The sequence below is a fragment of the Trachurus trachurus genome, assembly GCF_905171665.1.
Source record: "Trachurus trachurus genome assembly, chromosome: 16".
NCBI lineage: Eukaryota > Metazoa > Chordata > Actinopteri > Carangiformes > Carangidae > Trachurus > Trachurus trachurus.
In genome coordinates, this window is record NC_139902.1 from 31,201,323 (window position 1) to 31,220,876 (window position 19,554).

The window sequence follows — 19,554 nt, forward strand, 5'->3', positions numbered from 1 at the left end:
CTTAGATTTATTAATAATTATTTAATGATCATTGTCATATGAAATACACATCACTTGGTTTTGAGTTTGAGTTTTGATCAGCAGATGAACCTGTGACTCTTATAAAAACATGACACATCTGACCTTCCATATCAACAGGAAGAGTCACTGTGAGTGTCATATGTCACTGATTCATGGTGCAGTTTTAAAATTGCAAGACTTTTTTTTTTCTTTATCAACATTCACCACATGATTTCTTGATTTTAACTTTCACAATTAAGAATTCCCCAATTTCCCCAATTGAACTTTCAGTTATAAGAAAAGAAAACACCTAAAGATCATTCACACGTTCACCACTGGGTCGTTGCCACAACCAGGAAGTGAAAGTGATAGAGCAGAGTGTGAGTCATGGCGCGAGTGAGTTAAATCATGCACAACACAGATACTGAATGATGAACTACAAGGATTAGTTTCTGACATTTTCTGAAGTTTTCTGTCTCATTTAGGTCTGTGGGAAAATATGTAGTATAGTCATCTGAATGTTTCACACTGAGTTTTACTTTTCAGAAATGTCTTACTTATCTTAAAGTAACTCACATTTCTTTTCTTTCTTTTCTTCTTACTGTAAATGTATGTCAAAGTTCAGACATGTTTAGTTTATGGCCCAGTTATGTTATGTCTCAAATCAAAAACCTGAGATAAATATACTGAGTTAATAAGTGACAGAAGTGCAATACAATGAAAGTAGATAGAGCAGAGCATGGTTTCACTCTTACACTGTCATTCTTTGCACACTTTTAGACAAAACCATTCAAAGTCTGATGCAGAATGAATTATCTGTTGCATCACCTGGGTCTAAAGCTGCTGCATGAAACAATCCTGATAAACCTGTGATACAGGTGCACAAATTCACTTTTTTTTTTTGTCAAAATTGATTCAAAAGGATTCTTAATTTGAAATAGATTTGATCTGATTTATCTGTAACCTAATTTAAACCCAACATTTTTGTCTGTTATTATCAATAAAGTAATAAACGATGTTGTATTGTGACACAAAATTGTATTAGGATCCCCCCCCCCCCCAAAAAAAAAAAACAAACAGATTACAACACTTTAAGATCAAAAATATACTTTGGATCTTTAGTCCAATAAAATTAAACAAAATCCCACTTGGATTTGCACATCTGATCAAATGTATTCAAAACTAATTCGACTAAGTGCAATAAAAAAAGAATAAAACAAATCGGCTTTATACACATTAGCTTAGCATTTGGCTAAAATATAAAATAAACATTTTTAAAAAGTACATTCAGTGTGAACCAATCAACAAAGACCTGATGGCTGGGACAAGAAAAAAACACGTTTAAAAAAAATTGTTTTTTTAGGAGTTTTGCATTAATTTTGAATCATAGAAAACTAGAATCTAGATTCTAGATATCATATGTGCATTGGTTATTCCACTTCTTCTCATTGACTGGTCAAAGATCTGACACATCCACAGTTACTGATACTTCTGATTGTCACGCCTCATTAGTTATATTAAATTGATTTGGATTTTGACTTTATAAACTTCCTCATCGAAAACAAAAAGTGGTAATTTGTTCCATGCCACCATTGTCTGTTTTAAGGTCGTTCTGCAAAATCGACCTTCTGACATCTGTCTCGTGAAAGGATTATGTGTATCTGAAAAACATGATAATCTTCTGTACAATATTTCTTGTTTTTTAGTCATTACTTTTTTTTTTGTTGAGACTAGGTATCTCACGGTATTGCAATTACATCTCTAAAATGTTTTCAGGCTTTTATTTAATTTAGAACAAATCTTATGCTCAGGGCCGGCCGCTGGCATAAACACTCTCTATGCGGTTGTTTAGGTCCACAGCCGTTAGGTGGGGGGCCACATGATCAGAAAGGTACCGGGGTTCATTCAAGTCATTTAAACATCCTGAGGTCTGAACGCACGCTATGAGCTTTATATGTAATGTGAAGTCAATATTCAGCTTCTTTTATCTCACATTTGAGACATTTGGTGACAATAGAACGGCAGAATGACAACATTTGTGCTCAAAAAACAATCTTTTTCATTTTAGACTGGTTTTCTACACTTATATCTATTACTGTATTCATATCCTATTTCAAGCACCAAAACAGTTCATTCTCATGACTGAAGGAGTGTTTTCACAAGGGATTTTACATTTTTCAAAAAGCAGACCTCAAATTTCCAGCATTTGGCCTAAATTATTTCTTTCTACAGTGTTCTAGGACAAACTGGCCTCAGTGTGCTTACAGCGGAGGTTCTAATATTTAGACAAAACACTTGAGTATTGTTACATCTGCAAGTATCTTAAAAAGATACATTTAAGAAAATATGTAAAAGTCGAGAAAATGGCCTCAAACCTCAGAGGGCATAAACATCCTGTCTGTATTCAGTTTTAACCAGTGATTTGGTGTTTGCGCTTAGAGTGCAGGGCCACAAACAAAAATCTTGTTTAGGGGGCCACCAACATCCTAGGGCCGGCCCTGCTTATGCTCAGCAAAGATGGAAAATCCTCTCCAATGGTTCTGTTGTTACTGTTTAAAAGAGTAGGGTTAGGGTTTTGTACATTCACAACACAACTTTGCAGAAAATAGAAAGAAGCTTCTAATAATTGAGACTCTTGAGCTTTTATTTGCTCAAACCTGTAGCCAGACCCGGCCCAGTACAGGAGACTGGAGTCTGTTTGAGACTCTGCTTTTTTCAAGAATTTACGATATGTCAAGTCAACACTAATGCTTTACTACTTGTTTGTTACTGTAAAGCTACAAAAGGGGAGCTTTTTGTCCGTTAGTCCAGTCCAGACCAGATCGGTGTGAAAGTGCTCCTTAAAACACACAAGTCAAGTCAGGTCGTTCTTATTTATATAGAACTGACTCAGAACGTGACACACCCCACCAACAGTAGCATGAACAATTAATCCACCATAAAGGAAGTGGAAGTGACTCATTGGACAAGTTTGTGTTTGTTGAGTGAAAAGTAAACCAAGGAAACCACAAAAAAAAGAAGCGGTTAGATTTTATCTCACAGGAAACAATTAGTTTGAGTACAATTAATGTTTGTTTTGTGAATTCTTTCATTTTCAGTCAAATCCCGTTTCAGAACAGCTGATCGGATGTAGTTTAATCAACTCTGACCATGTTGAGCACAAAAAGCACAGATGACATGATTTACAATGACATATAACCATTCCTGGTAACCCTTTAATTTACAGGCCGTTAATTATGATGTGATAATGTCAAGAAATAGCCTAGAAATAACAATAAATTTTGTCTTAATAAATAGAAATACCCTAGAAATAACGGTCAATTTCGTAGTAATGTTGAGAAATATAGCCAAAGAATTGTAGAAATAGCCCAGAAATAACGGTCAATTACAACAAGAAAAATTCTGGCCTTTCCCAAAAAAGTCGATGAAACTGACTGTTATTTCTTGACATCAATACTAGGTAATTAATTGTTATTTCTAGGCTATTTCTTTACATTATTACATAATAAACTACCTGTAAATTAAAGGGTTACCCAATTTCTGCTCCCATTGTCCCACATTAAAATCTGCATGGTTTTGTCTTATAATGGAGCACTTAATACGGCCAACAAGCTGTTGTCTTGCTGATGCGTTCTCTGATGTAAAGAAGAAAAAAAAAAAAAATAAAATAAAATAAATAATTTTTAAAATCTGTATGGGCTAAATAAATCAAAATGCTAGCAACTTCAGTAGCTATTATTATTCCCCTCGATTCATCATTTATAAAGTATTCATCCATACATTGATATGAAATCTGTAGTTTTCATTCATTCATTTCTTTATTTCAGACCCAAGGGGGATCCATATCGCAATAAAAGCACAATTTTTAGATTAATACAATAATCTATAATGTGTTTTCAAACCCCGTTGCAGACAAGTAATAAAGGTTAATAAATGATGGATTTAGCATTTATAAATGAAGTATTATCAATTTAGCAGATGTGTTGACAGATGTTTTTATTAGTTTTCACTGAAACATAGAGTGACTGTGACTCACACTAACACGATGGTGCCGATCAGGAGGAAAATATCACACATTTCACGTTTTCACAAGAGATCACAAGAAAAACACACAAAACACATGATGACTTTATTATAGTGAACTTCCTAATGCCCTTTCTTTGTGTGTGTGTGTGTGTTTCTGTCTTTCTCTCTCAGGGCGGTAAAGGATTCGACGGCGAGCCCGGCAGCGATGGCGACCCTGGAGAAGATGTAAACTGATTTATAGATTTATTATTATTGTACAACAAACTCAGTGATTATCTGTATTTAACCGTCCGCGTGTCCTCGCTGTTTGTTCGTCTCCTCAGGGTCCAATAGGAGTCCCGGGGCTGATGGGAGAACCGGGGCTGTTTGGACCCAAGGTAACACAAACACAAACACAAACAGATGTGTAGATAAAACATTTATTAGTAAAACATTTCTCTTTTCACGTGCTTATAGCTGAGAACTTAAAAAACTTTATCTATTTTCTTTTATTTTACTTTTATTTGCTCTTGCTTTTAACTCTTTTTTTAATGTTTTGTTTGTTTTTATTCTGTCTTATGCTTCTTTTTTTAATGTTTTGTCTTTATGTAAAGCACATTGAGTTGCTTTGGTATGAAATCCGCTATATAAATAAAGATGCCTTGCCTTGCCTAGTATTAAACAAAGGTTTGTTGAATATTATAGTTCAGTTTTAATGTCTGATGTCTGTGGAATAGCACTGAATACTACATTACCCATGAGCCTCAGCTGCTGCATTGAGTTGCATCAGATGATAAGTCAGATTTCAAAATGAAACAAATTCAGAGCTCCCTGATTGGACGTTTAGTTCTGGGACTTTTTCTTCATCTGATAACACCCCACCCACTTCAGTTGTCAGTTGTGCTTCTTGTGAACATTGTAGGCCTATACTCCTGGGAAATGAAATGAATCGTGGGAAATGAGTCAATTATAGACATTGATTGTAGTCCAAACAAAGATAAAAATGTTTCTGTGGAAAGACACATCCGTTGATTTTCTGTTTATCCTGGTTCTGTTTAATCTGGATGTGACTCATGGGGAAGTAGGCCCTACTGTACAATATAAATGTTTTACAACTGTCACAAGCCGGGGTTTTTTTTTCATACAATGGCTTAACATCTCTGCCGACATTTAGATCTATAAAACTATAAAAACTATACAGTACATTTCCGGGTTCAGGGTCCAGGAATATTGAAACTAATTAATAATAAACGAACTGCACCTTTAAATAATAATAATAAATCACTGCCTCTCTATCAAACAGACAGTGAGCAAACATCAGTTCAGTTTCATTTTTGCCCTTGCTGTTAATAGTAATACACACTGCACTGTAAAAAATATCATAAAAAACATTAAATGTTTGTTAAAAAAATGAAAAACTCTTCTAAGATTAAAAACATTCTTTACATTTAAATAAACTACACATTTTTAAAAAACGAAAAAACGTTTGAATTTTACTTAATAGTGTTTCCTCTGTATTTTAAGATGACAGAATTATTGTATTAAAATTGCCAAAAAAATAAGGCGACAGAGCCGTTTAATTTTAACAAAGAAAACCTGTAAAAAAAAAAATGATAATAATAATAATTAGTTTATAATTTTACAGGATTTTTCACTTTTTTAATGAACATTTTCCAGCATTCCTGCAGCCAGAAAATTTTTTACACAATTTTTTTTTACAGTGTGATGTTGCCTTTTTCTTGTCCTTTTGCTGCTTTTATTATAAAGGCTTTTTTTTCCAGTCCTATTTACTTTATAATCTAAGATTTAAAGGTGCAATATCGAAAAAGCTTTTATTATACACAGAAATAAAACGTACATAACAGTTCATTCGAGGTTCAACCACCGACCTCCTGCTCTACCTCGTCTACCACAGCCGCTGAAACATCTGTATCACATGTGTGTGACATCTGTTTTTTATTTTATTTCTGCAGGGCGGCAAAGGCGACCGTGGTGTGAAAGGTCCTCGGGGCAGAGTGGGCGCTGTGGTGAGTGTTTCATCATGTTTAATCACAGGTTTGATTCCTGAGAAAGCGTAGGAGGACAAGGAGGAAGAAGCTGATTGGCTGAAGATGTGATGATGAAACTCTTTGCTGTAAGAAGATTATAAAGGCTTTGATGAACCAAACCCTTCTGATGTTTATTATCCTCATTCTGAATCAGTTCCAGAGAAAGTTTTTATTGAATCATTCTGACAGACAGTCCCATCCACATAACAAGCAGATGAATGAGAAACTGAGCAAAAACACAGAAACAAAAAGAAAAACAAAACAGTATGGATAAAGCAGTAATCAATAGAAGAATATATACACAGTCAAAATACCATAAATGGCAAGGTCCTGCAGATCACATGGTAATCGTGGTTACAGCCCTGTTTATTGTATGATTTGAGTTGAATTATGGGAGATCACACAGTATTTATTTACATTAAATTATTGTGTATTACTAAATATTATTTTCATAGCTAAACATATATGGCTCTAAAATGTTGATTTCTCTTAATATTGCATTGCAAAGTTAGAATATTTCAACTTTGGACGGCATTGTCGTTTACGTTGCTCTCGTCCACTAAAATGACATCCAGTTTGCCGTCCGCCTGATTCCACGTGAATGCAGCATTAGTGTTTCCATGTCGGTCAGAAATGGCTGCCGTGTTTTAAAAAAAATTATCTACAGAGCCACTCAACATGAATCTTATTTTCTCCATGTATGAAACTAATAAATTCACTAAACCGGTCCAGTGGTTCTGCAGGATCGATTAGGAACAAGCAAAACAAAACATCTCAAAACATTCTCTCTGTAAATTATATATAATTCTTTCTAGTTTTATCTCATGATCAACTGATTATCATCATGGCCAATTATATTTTGCATTTTAACGATAATCAGCATCAGTGGTTTTTATCCAATAAAATAAATGTGAGGTATTTTTAATCACAGATTTTTTACAGTGTACAAAAACAAACCAACAGTATCTAGTGTATAATCTCAGGTGTAATTTTTACATTTTTACACCAAAATGTTAATTTTTATTGCAAATGAATATCTGTTTCCTTGATTAGTTACTAATAACTATCGGTATCTTTCCTGAAAAAAAAAAAAAAAACTCCAGACAGGAAACAGGAAACAAATTATGAATCAGATTCCTGAGGTGTGTAAAAATAGAAACTAAACGGTTTGGATGAATAAAGTTTTTCCTGTTTTTGTAACGTCTCTCTCTTCCGCACTCTAGAGGAGCTGCATCATTCCAGATGTTGATGTTTGCTTCTTAAACAGTCTCTGGAAAGTCCCATGAGGCTTAGTTTGCATCTGCACATGGGGGTTTTTTCATGTGGTGCGACACATAGTAGTAAAGTTAACCAGACAGTAAATCACCGCTTTTTTATCAAGAACAAAGTCTGGTTAAGAGGGAATCCCCGGTAATCCAATACGGTAATAAAAGCATGAGTGAGAAAAAAATGGAACAATGTTTCACTTAACAGTTTAAACAAAGAGGCAGCTGTGTGGTTTCAGTGGAAAGCACACTGTAACACTTTGATGTAAATTTACAGTTAAATCTGAACAGTATTTTACTGTAAAACTGTTATACAGTATCATACTGTAAACTGCAATGCAATCTGGGAGAAAAAAAATTGTTTTACAGGTAATTACCGCACTTTAAGAGAATGCCATTTTTACAGGATTATACTGTAAACTTTACTGTAAACAGCTGAGCATCATGGGAAGGTGAAAGGAAAGTGCGGGAACTAAAATTTGAAAATCAACTGACACAGCAAGACAGGACAACCTGCTCAGCCTTTTGTCACAGATGTCCGGAGCTGCCTGACGTCCTCCACTGAGTAAGTTTGCATTAATTCATCTTTTTTTTTTTGACTAGGAGGAGGATTTGAGGATTTCTCCATTTTAATTTTCTGCCATTTAGAACGGTGTTAGAACAAAACTGTTGAAATGTTTTTGCAAGCTAGCTAAACTTAGAACATGTCAGCAGCATTTTGTCTCAGCTTATAGCAGCATTAAAACAACACTTGCTTTTGCTGGAAGATAACGTAGTAACGTAGCATAGTGCTTTGTGTGCCTATGTCCAGATAAAAAGAGCCATGAAAAGTTTTGTATTTGCAATGTTCTAGTTAGCTAAAATTAGTGAGTCTCAGCATTGTGTATTGGTTTACATTAACATTAAAACAACACTGTTGCATTTGCTGGTAGATATTTTAACTACTAATTTAGAAATGTAGTAAGTCTAACTTAGTCCTTTGTGTTTTCTGCATTAACTGTTTCTAACTTGTAATCCTTTTCTTAGGTCCAGTGAGCATAGAAAGAGGTGCTATGTGAAGGAACATCCTTTGGGCTTCTTCTCCTCCTACAACTTCAACCTTCAGTATCAACATGATGCAGTGAGCACGCTGGAATTCATTCAGAGGTAGCTTCTTTTTCACATACTGTACCACAGAGCTTGACTTGATTGACTTTTCTTCACACAACACCGTTCGACTGATATCAGCTAAAAGAAAAATATTGTTGTCTCTCTATATTGTTTTTCAGAAGCTGCATTGACATCAATCCTGAGAGAGGGACAAAAGCAAGCTGTGAGAAGGTACAAAGCAAGAAGAGCGGCAAGATGGTCCAAAAGAAGCCAACATCAGTGAATCCGCATGTCAGCACACTCATCAAGAAGATCAGTGGCTTCAAGTGGGACTTTGTCTGATCTTACACACACACACACACACACACACACACACACACACACACACACACACACACACACACACACACACACACACGACCCTTTCTCACCCCTCCACTCTACACTACACTGTGTAGTATTACTTGTGTTGCACTGTTTTTATTTTTAATAAATATTTGAAAAGGAGCTGCATAATGAATATTGTCCTGTTGTCATTTCTTTATCATTATTATTTTTTTATTTTAGTAGTAGTAGTATTACAGTAACATTCTGTAATTATCATTAAATACAGGATACATACTGTAGATTCAAATACAGTTAAAATACTGTAAATATACAGTAATTTACTGGAAAATATCAGTATCATGTTGTAAATTTACAGCAAATAACTGTAGAATTATTTACAGTAATATACTGTAATTCTAAAATACAGTACTACTACTGTAATTTTACAGTAGTTTACTGGCGAAGCTGCTGCCAGTAGATTACTGTAAATTTACAGTGAAAAGGTTAACAGTGCACTCAATAAGGTTTTAGTGTTGACAAAGCAGGGCAAAAGAACAATGAATAACGTATTAAATGTAAATAATAACCTTCTTGTCTCAGCATGAAATTAAAAGCTCAGTTCTGGGCTGCAGGGGATCTGATCAGACCCTGAATATGAATCATCATGTCGGAGGAGGACAGAAAAATGAGACTGAGTCAAGATTCATGACTGCTGTCCTGTCATTCACACTGAAAAAAAACAGCACAAATACTACATAATACAGCACATAGATAATAAACTAGAGAAACTATGTAAGTATAAATATAATTTAAATGCATTGAATAAATGATTATAAATACATGAGGTTGTTGAATATTCCACAGCATAAAGAGTCTGAAATGAAGTAATGAGTTTGTTTTTATGGGAATTTACATTTTGAGACAAAAGTCAATGAATATTTTTCTCGGGGTTGTCCTCGTTTCCTCGGTGAAACTGACTGTTGACTGTTTCCGCTCTTTCTTTTTCCGTTTCCTGACAAATATCTGAGTCGTGCAGAGTCATCATTTTGTTTTTGTAAGTCTCATCATGCAAACGTTTTTTACCGCTGCAGCAGCAGAATGATTATGAGAAGGAGAAGCACGGTTACTCCCCAACCTGCCGCTGTGGTTTAACTGTTTAACAACTGGTTTTCACCGATAACTGTTGAACTGACACAGAGACACTGTTCACACTTTGACAGAGTTTTTTTCTGTGTCTTTGCAAACTTTTATTATAAGACACTCTGAAATTGACCTGACAATCTGTCTGCTTTTATAAAATAGAAACAGATCTCTCTTAGACTCTTAGAAATCATATACAACAATAATCAAAAAGTAAAATGATGTGTTATGTGTGATTTTTCATATGATTTAAGATGTTGTGACCATATATATTAATGATATATTAAATAAAATACACGTGTTATATTTAGTTTGTTTACAATTTTCAACAACAAACTGTTTTTGATATGGAGATATATTTATGTAATATAGACCTGCATAAACAGAAACATGCAGATTTACATGGACTAAACATATATGGGTCAATGACAAATAAAGCTTCTAAAAAGGTATTTTTTAAAAGTATTTTCAGTATAGATGTAATGCATATTTTTGAGTCCAGAACAATGTGAACAAGTCTCATTTATTGAACACGTTTTCTAACTGTTTAACTAATTTTTTAACAGTATTTTTAACTTCACGGCAAAAAAAATGTCAGGTGGCGCAACCAAATATTTATAAAAATATATAGACATTCCTAATCTTTATTTTAAGGTTATTTCTTTGGTATCTATCCCTTAGGGTGTCTATAAACACATTCTTATTTTATCATTGTGTTTTGTTTTTGTTTTTTTTTACAATAATTTAAGATTTTTGCATTCTGTAGGTCAGGTTTTAAGTATCGTTAACATCCAATTTTACATTTAAAGACAGGAAAATAATAACACAAATACACAAATTCATATATTCAGTATAATAACTACACACATTACATATAGAAACCATTTGGTTAATTTAACCTATCATTTTTTGGTTTAAATTCGTTGTACCACCTGACAACATTAGTTATGACATGAAATATTCTAAAAAAACATGCATTTTCATTTCAAATAGTAACATGTGTTTAGTCATCATCAGTCTCTATTTAAGTTAAATAATATATGTTAATATATTGAATTGTTACAGTTTCTAACAGGTGAAATCTTAAATTTTTATATATGTAAAAAAAAAAAAAGAATTACATTAGTCAATAATGATTTTATATGAACATTTATATCATAAATAAATCAAAATTGTGATTTTCCATCTGTTTGCTCCACAGGGAGGAGAAGGAGAGCAAGGAGACGCTGGAGTACCGGGGAAACCGGGAGTGAAGGGTCTGCAGGCCTCAAAGGTTTGTGCACACAACATGAAGTTATCAATCAATACCTCTGATTGTCCAACCTGGCAACACTGAGCTGCCAGGAGTAAAACATTAACATTTATCGATTTATTTCTGTGCAGGTCGTCAATATATAACATATTGTTATGTAACTCAGACTGTTTTTAGTTTAACGAATAATTAGAAATTTCCCCTGTTGAAATGTCAAACATTGTTTTGTTTTTTGACATTTTCGTGGTCAGATAAGTTCCTCTTCTTTAACACGAGGGGACGGCCCTGAAGAGATAGAGAGAAATACATAAATAACACTTTGTTCAGCTGAGAAGGAACTGAAAAAACAGAGTATCAATGTTTTCATGGGGACATCATTATTACAATTAAATAAGTGCTGAAAATGAATAAGTGTTAATCTGCTCTTAGTCAGAAGTAAAAGTCTGACTCAGTGTAAGATGTGTGACATCCTCTTTTTCTTTCTTAGTCAAATATGATTCATTTTTATTTCCCATTTATTGTAAAAGGTTCAATATGTGAGAAACATGAGGGTATTTTTTGAAGTGCAAAGAATTTTAATACTGAATAATTGTCTAAATGATACAATTTCTACATTTCTTCTCTTCATTTCCACTTCTGGAAATCTTAATCATCTTGAGTTTATAATAAATAAATATCCATTTTATTCACATCGCACCAACAGACAAGAATATTCATGGGTCAAATAGGGCATTTTTATTTAAAAAACATTTTTAAGAGAAGTCTAGATTTATCATCATCTCCTGCAAATCTTATATTTAATTTAATTTATATTGTGTAAATACAGCATGTCAAAATAAAATAAAAATACATTTAAAAACAATAGGGCCTTCGCCGACATCGTCGCTCGGGCCCTAAAAATTGGTAAAATAGGTGATGTAATAATAAGACAAAATTCTAAAGAGTCCAACCAGCCCTGAGACGTCTAGATAGAAGTCTAGATTTATGATCAGATTTAGAAAACTCAGATTTAAAGACCTTTGGACACCAAGTCCGCTTTTTTTTTTTCATCCGTAATTGCTGCACATACAGAAATAAATTCAACCTCATGTTGAGTCGATCATGTTTATACTTGTTGTAATTTGTAAATGTTTATACCGTTTGTATAATTCTATGTGGTGTTGTTTTGTGCACTACTTTCTTAGCCAGGTCGCTCTTATAAAAGAGTTTTTTTTTAATCTCAATGAGTTTTACCTGGATAAATAAAGGATACATATAATAATTGTACACATAATAATTTTATCGGTAGAGATTACATTTTTTTTGTCTCTTTTGCATCCGAGTCTGACCACTCACATCAGTGTCCTGGACTTCCTGTCGGCCGTTTGTTCAGCATCATGGGAATTGGTCGTCTTCTTTTTAATGTGTCGCTCCCATAAGTCCCTCGCTCTCTCCTGTCGTCCTCTCAGGACTGGATGGACATGGACACAATATTTCCTTTTTCTCTTTGTATTTTTCGATGAGAGAGGAGAAACACAATCGTCTTCGTCCTGCATGACGACTTTTGTCTCCTCCTTTTTCTGCAGTTTGGTTTGAAGCGTGGTGATAAAACGCATCAGACTCAGTGTGTTAAGGAGTCTGTGCGTAACTACTTTTGATGGGTGACGGATTAGAAAAACGCCTACGAAAAATTGGATTTGGTGTGTAAAGAAAGTCTAGATTCATCGATTCATCCTTATGATGTAATGTTGATGTTTTGTTTTTATCTCTAGGGGGCCAAAGGTGAGACAGGACCTGATGGAGACAAGGTGAGTTCATTAACACTGAGAAACCCAGTGATTCATTTGAACCCAGACTGATTGAAGCTGCAGATTTCACCATTTTACTGCAACAACCTCCAATTCAGAGAAACAGGAGAGATGACTAATGAGAAGACTGGTTGAGTCGTTCAACCACAAAAAAACAAAAACAACTATAATGAGTTTGCAGCAGACACATTACTATACTACACCCACACTTACATACTTACAAAGTCTCGATGTGTGCAAACTGCAAAGCATTAACATTTACCGTAATATTTAAACTAACTCTGTGTAACAGAGCTGAGTATTGACATTACCATTCATCCATATCTTGATCCACAGGCTCCTGATTAGATTAGATTGGATTTAATTCATCTTTTAATTTGTTATTTATTAGCTGAGAGCAGACACTGTAAACTGATGAGTATTATAGATATAAAACCATCATGAATGGAGCAGCTCTGTCTGTGTTCAGTCAGTTACATTTCAGACAGTGTCAGATATCAAACATTACACTGATGGTTTCCCTTCATCTCTTTGCTGTAACGTAATAATAAAGATAACAGTATAATAATAATATTATTATCACTGAGTCCCACTTTATAAACTTAAAGGGATAGTTCACCCAAAATTGAAATTTCGTTTTGTGGACTAAGGGCTGGGAGAAGTTTCAGAGTCCTCCGTGACTTCTCTGAGTTACAGGGGGTCTCGGCGTAGCAGTGCATGTCCATATAACGGTTGTGAATGGATACCAACTGTCTTCGTAAAACAAAAAGACACACCAAAAAACATCCAAATACCTCCATAGTGCTTGTCTGTAATGTCCGTCTTGTACTGAAGCCCCGACATGAGAAATTGTTGAGAAAAAAATTAAATAAGTCTATATTTTAAGCTTGTTTGTAGCAGAAGCTCCCAGTGTTGCTCTGCCGAAATCTCGCGTGATTTGCGCTGACACAGGCAAAGCAGTGAACTGAGACACTGGGAGCTTCTGCTACAAACAAGCTTAAAATATAGACTTATTTAATTTTTTTCAGAACAATTTCTCATGTTGGGGCTTCAATACAAGAGGGACATTACATACGAGCAGCATGGAGGTATTTGGATGTTTTTGGTGTGTCTTTTTGTTACGAAGAAAAGTGAGCTCCGTTCGCTACCGTCATATGGACATGCAGTGCTGCACGGAATTTTGGGTGAACTGTCCCTTTAATGTCTGTTGATTATTGCTGCTTCTTGTAATTCAATAACCTTCTGTTCTGTTGTTGTTGTTCTGTTAACATCAAAACATCCTTTGACCGACATTAACCCCTGAATGGGAGTTTCCTGTTTTTACAGCCAAGACTTCCTTTAATCTTCTAGTTTGTCCAGTTCAGTGACTTGTTTATTAGAAGGCATCAAGGCGTTTATTTAGAAAAACTCTGGAGTCACACAACACGCCATCACCTGTTATTATTGTGGTGAATGACAGTGACTCAGAGACCGCAGTTCCTCCTTCATCACATGTCTGGGTTTTTGTTTTGTTTTTCTCTCTGTAGGGGGCGACAGGGAAGACGGGCACGAAGGGAGGAAAAGGCCAAAAGGTAAATTCACATGTTTACAAACAAAAGTGCAACGAAACTGTGATTTCCATCATTTCCTCTTTCAGTTCTGTTGGGATTTACACACGGGTTATTCCTTCCTCTTTTTCTCCTTCTTCCTTTTTCTTTATGTTGTTGTCTTTATCAGGGCGGCTTTGGCGATCGTGGAGACAAAGGACAGGTATTTATTTACATTTTTCCCACCGTGACGTCACAGAAATCCACACTCACAATCATTTTTGTTGAGTATCAAACTTCAAGTTCAGATTTAAAGGGACATTGTGTAACTTCTCCTGTTATCTATTCATGAAAATCGATTATTTGGTTCTTCAGTCTGTTTTTCATTAACCAGTAATCATGGAATGGAGCGTTACACTGATGCTGCATTCACCTGCAGTCGGGCAGACGGCCGTCGGTAACAAACCAGATGTCATTTTAGTCACAGAAATGTAGAGAAAGCCGGTAAAACGTGGGTCAGGTAGACAATACGATATCACCATGACAACATATTGTATATGCCGTTATGTGTAGCGACTGTCGTCCGTCTGCCCAATTTCACGTGAATGCAGCATGAAAAATACGATTGAGTTGCTTGCGATATACAACCACAACGCTAGATGGGAGGAATTCCTACACAATGTAGGCTACCTTTAATCAATTGTTAAAGTATCTGAATAATCCTCTGTAGACTTATCAATTAATCTCTCCCATGACCACTAATGTTAATATATTACATTTAGTTTTGCATTCATTTGGCCACATGTTGATATTCACAGAAGTGGAGAGAAAGCCGGTAAAACGTGGGTCAGGTAAACAATACGACATCGCTGTGACAACATATTGTCACGTGTATTGTTTTGCCTCGTGCTGACGGACCACTTGTTTACATAGAGGCTTGTTTATGCCGTTACGTGCAGCGGCTGTCGTCCGTCTGCCGTCTGCCCAATTTCACGTGAATGCAGCATGAAAAATACGATTGAGTTGGTTGCGATCTACAACCGCAACGCTAGATGGGAGTAATTCCTACACAATGTACCTTTAAGTTGTAAAATAAAGATGAAGATTTTTGGTTTTAACGAAATAAACATCAACTTATTTTCTCATCAATCATGTTCACACTCGTCTTCCTCCCCCGCCAGCGTGGACCCAAAGGCGGACTCGGCCGAGACGGCGTCGCCGGTCCCGTGGGTTCGCCCGGCGTCCCGGGGACCAGAGGAGAGCGCGGTCCGCTCGGAGACGCGGGCATCAAAGGTCGACCAGGACCCAAAGGAGCCTCAGGTCCCTCTGTGAGTCTGACACCTTAAAGATGGCCGACAGAGATCTGAAAACATCCAGGTTAACGTGGAAACAATCAGCTAATTAATTATGCAGCAGATAAATGTATTGATCTAATAAGGATCATTGGTGTGTGTTTTTTTCCCTTTGTGGTCATCAATTCCCACTTGACATTTTAAAGAGCCACCATTTTCCAAGATGGCCACCGTTTCCACCATAGGATTGATGTTGATTTTGCAAAGGAATCTTGTTTTAATGTTTTGTTTCTTTGATATGAAAAGCTATAGTCAATAATAAATATTATTTAAAATAATTGAATTTTAACTTTTCAATTTCAACTTGACAGTGACAAAGTTTTGGACTTGTTCCCCACTTTGATTGTTCTGTTTCAGCAGGGCTTTTAATTTGAAAAAAATTGAAGTAAACAGTTTACATCTTTGCAGGTTTCATTTTTTACAGTGTATTTTTTTGTTTTTCAAATATTTGTTGATTATTTATAGAGGCTGTGAGTGAATTTATTGTGGAAAACACCACACCACCACCACCACCCAAAAAAAGTCAGCCATCTTGGAAATGGCGGCCATATTTAATCTTTTTTAGTGAATAAGTGAAATCCAAGCAGAATTTACACCAACTTTAGAACTTGTATTATCCACATACGTATATGCAGCTTCCTTCTGATCAACAATCAATCATTTCATTGAAGAAAAAATAACCAACAAGTCAAAGTGATTTTTTTCCAAACATTTGATGAAATATCATTGTTTGTCTTTGTCGTTTGTAAAAACTGATTTACACCCTGAACATCTTTTGTTTTTGGACATTAGACAGTTGTTGACATTGTCATGTGACTCACTGACACAGTTTTCTGATGTTTTATGAACCAGACAATCAATAGATGAACTGATAATGAAAGTAAATGTTATCTGAAGCTGTAAATGTGTTGATCATTGTCGAGACTGTCTCTTATCGTCTGATTTGATCTCATTTCCAGGGTCCGGGTCTGACTGATGAGCAGGTCCTGCAGCTCTGTAAAGGTGTAGTGACGGCCCAGATCTCCCAGTACGCCGCCTCCATCCGGGCCAAGTGTTCCCAGGGCTGCCCCGTCAACAACCGCACCCTCATCGGGCCCCCAGGAGCCCCGGGACAGTCAGGACCAACAGGCAAAACCGTAAGCTTCACCGAAACACTGCAAAACAGAAAATATGACGTCCTGCTTTCTAAAAATAGAAAATTTGATGAAGAGATCTGATAAAAAAAACAGAATAACAATCTCACAGACGCAGCACAGATAAATTCTTACATTATCTCATCGTCTCTCAGGGTAAAGCAGGAAAAGCTGGAGCTAAAGGACCGAGAGGTGTTCAAGGTGACAGAGGCCTTGATGGACAAGAAGGAGCGCCAGGTGACCGAGGTAAGACCAGAACAACATGGAGGTAAATTATCAGAATAATAAACCTCCTCCTGATGTGATACAACATCTGTGTCGTTACATTAACATGACATGCAAAATCATGTTTTGAAATAAATTAATTATCTGTCTCAAATTAACACAATGAAGTCAATTTACTTTTTCTCAACAGGCTCATTACACTTTTAATTATTCAATAGTTTATATTTGTTTCGCCTTCAGATACAGAAGAATGTCACGGAAATGTTTATTTATGTCAGTAATTCAATTCAAAAAATGAAACTAATACATTATATACTGTAGATCCATTACACACAGAATGAAACATTTAATGTCTTTATTTATTTATTTTATTTATTTTAAATGTAATGATAATGGCTTACATTTAATGAAGAACTAAAATGCAGTATCTCAAAACATTTAAATATTACAAAAGACCAATTTTTAAAAAAGCATTTTCTAAATATGGAAATGTTGGCCTTCTGAAAAGTATGTCCATATATGCACTCAATACTTGTTTGGGGCTATTTGACTTGATTTACTTTTACATTTTATTTTAATCTATTGATGCAACTGTATACCACAGACACAGAGAGAAGGAGTCTGAAGTCATCCAGAACAAAAATTAAGAATTTAAACTCAATAACTCAAGAAAAGAAAGAATGAAATTGGAGGGAAAAAAGAATCTAAGATTATCTGTGATCTGACCGGATTTATTCAAAATTTCCAACTTTCAACCTTAACGTCAGTCAAGTTAAAAACAAATACGAGCTTTTTTCATAATAATCATATAATAATTATTCTTTATTTATGGGATTTGGTTACAAAGTGCTTCACAGCAGCAGAAATAAAGAATTGGTAAAATCTATGTATTACAAACAAAATAGATTCAAACAATCAGAACATCTCAAAGGATGATAAAGAGTTTTCTCTTTGTGCTTTCCCCATCAGGTCAAAAGGGAGCTAAAGGCGTGGCGGGTGCTCCGGGTAAAGGTCTGCCGGGACCCGACGGACCACAAGGCTTCAGAGGTACGAAAGTCTTCAGGGTTTTATGACCTTAGATGATGAATTAAAGGGACAACAAGGAGTTTCTATTTGGTTATAAAAAAGTCTCACGTTAATGTGGATGAATCTACGTTACCACTTGTTAATGGGCCCATTTTAGATAAATATATCGTTTTGTCTCTATCGTTATTTTGTTATTTTAATTAATGGTGGAAATGCTGGGTGAGCCGACCAGCGTTTCTTTACTTTCGGTTTTGCGGACGCTGCCCGGCGGGTCATGAGAATAACGCAGCCGAATTGCCGTTAATGGTCGGAGCTACGACGGTATGTGATCGTCTTTGAACCTCTGACTTTAATTCTTGATGAATGAAAACATTCTTGGCAAGACATCCGTCTTACCGTCTCATGGTAAATGTAGTATGAAAACACTTCGCTTTCCAAAACTCCTCGTTGTCCCTTTAAAAGTCTGAGGACAGTATATTTAAGAAAAGTGCAGGTCTTGACAGGCGATGATTTCCAATGAAAATCAGTGAACAATTATGTTAAAATATCATAATAACATTTTAATTTTATATAAAAACTTGTAATTATTACAATTTATGAAGTGACTGAAAGATTGTATGCGTGATATAAACTCAAATATCCAAAGTAACTCTTTTTTTTAATCATGCTGTTATAATCTCCTCTCTGCAGGTTTTCCCGGTCACGCGGCCGAGCCCAAAGACGGCATGGAGGGTCCCCGTGGTGCTCGTGGTTTCCCCGGTGCGGTGGGTATTCCCGGCATGGTGGGGAACGCTGGCGTGCCGGGAATTTGCGAGGCACGGGACTGCAGCATTCACGCGCCGGTGATGCGCAAAGAGCAGGGTCTGGTCAAAGGACCCAGCAGCTCCAACATCTGAATCTGAACCTGAACCTGAACTTGAGCGCTATAGAGAGCGCTGCGAGATTATAGACGGTCTGAGATTCACTTGGTGGCGATTTTAAAGTTTCAGTAATCCAGCTTTTACCAGAAACTGTTTTTAATATGAAGGTTTTTAGAGCTGTGACTGAAAACGTCAGTGGGCCCAGTATAAAACCGTGGGGAACTCCGCCACAAAGAGACTTCGTACTCAGACCAGCAAAGACTTTTCCCTCTGAGCCACACAAAGCTACCAGTGGACATCCAACATTTTTAAGGTTTTATATTCAAAAAATGTTTTAAACCCTACTAGGTTTTTTTTTTCCAGGTCAAATGTAACTTGATAAAACAAAAAAAGGAAAAGTTTTACCATTGAGTCTTACAGTTAAGTTTTTTTTTCTTCTTTTGATTCACTATAAAAATAAACAACAGATGCAATGTAAATATTTTGTAAAGTATCTCAAATACATGTACTGTACTCTGA

At 35.7% G+C, this 19,554-nt stretch overlaps 1 protein-coding gene across 1 annotated transcript in view; it reads left to right on the forward strand.

Moving 5' to 3' along the window:
- LOC310999794 (uncharacterized protein) overlaps positions 1-19,224 on the forward strand; it is a 44,413-nt gene extending 25,189 nt beyond the window's left edge. The window contains exons 14-25 of the mRNA XM_083990360.1: positions 4,198-4,251; positions 4,350-4,403; positions 5,979-6,032; positions 11,076-11,147; positions 12,878-12,913; positions 14,440-14,484; positions 14,630-14,662; positions 15,621-15,767; positions 16,751-16,927; positions 17,080-17,170; positions 18,119-18,196; positions 18,866-19,224. Of these exons, the coding sequence (XP_083846486.1) occupies positions 4,198-4,251; positions 4,350-4,403; positions 5,979-6,032; positions 11,076-11,147; positions 12,878-12,913; positions 14,440-14,484; positions 14,630-14,662; positions 15,621-15,767; positions 16,751-16,927; positions 17,080-17,170; positions 18,119-18,196; positions 18,866-19,071 (1,047 nt within the window). The 3' untranslated portion in view covers positions 19,072-19,224. The remainder of the gene's footprint in view (positions 1-4,197; positions 4,252-4,349; positions 4,404-5,978; positions 6,033-11,075; positions 11,148-12,877; positions 12,914-14,439; positions 14,485-14,629; positions 14,663-15,620; positions 15,768-16,750; positions 16,928-17,079; positions 17,171-18,118; positions 18,197-18,865) is intronic.
- The last annotated feature ends 330 nt before the right edge of the window (positions 19,225-19,554 follow it).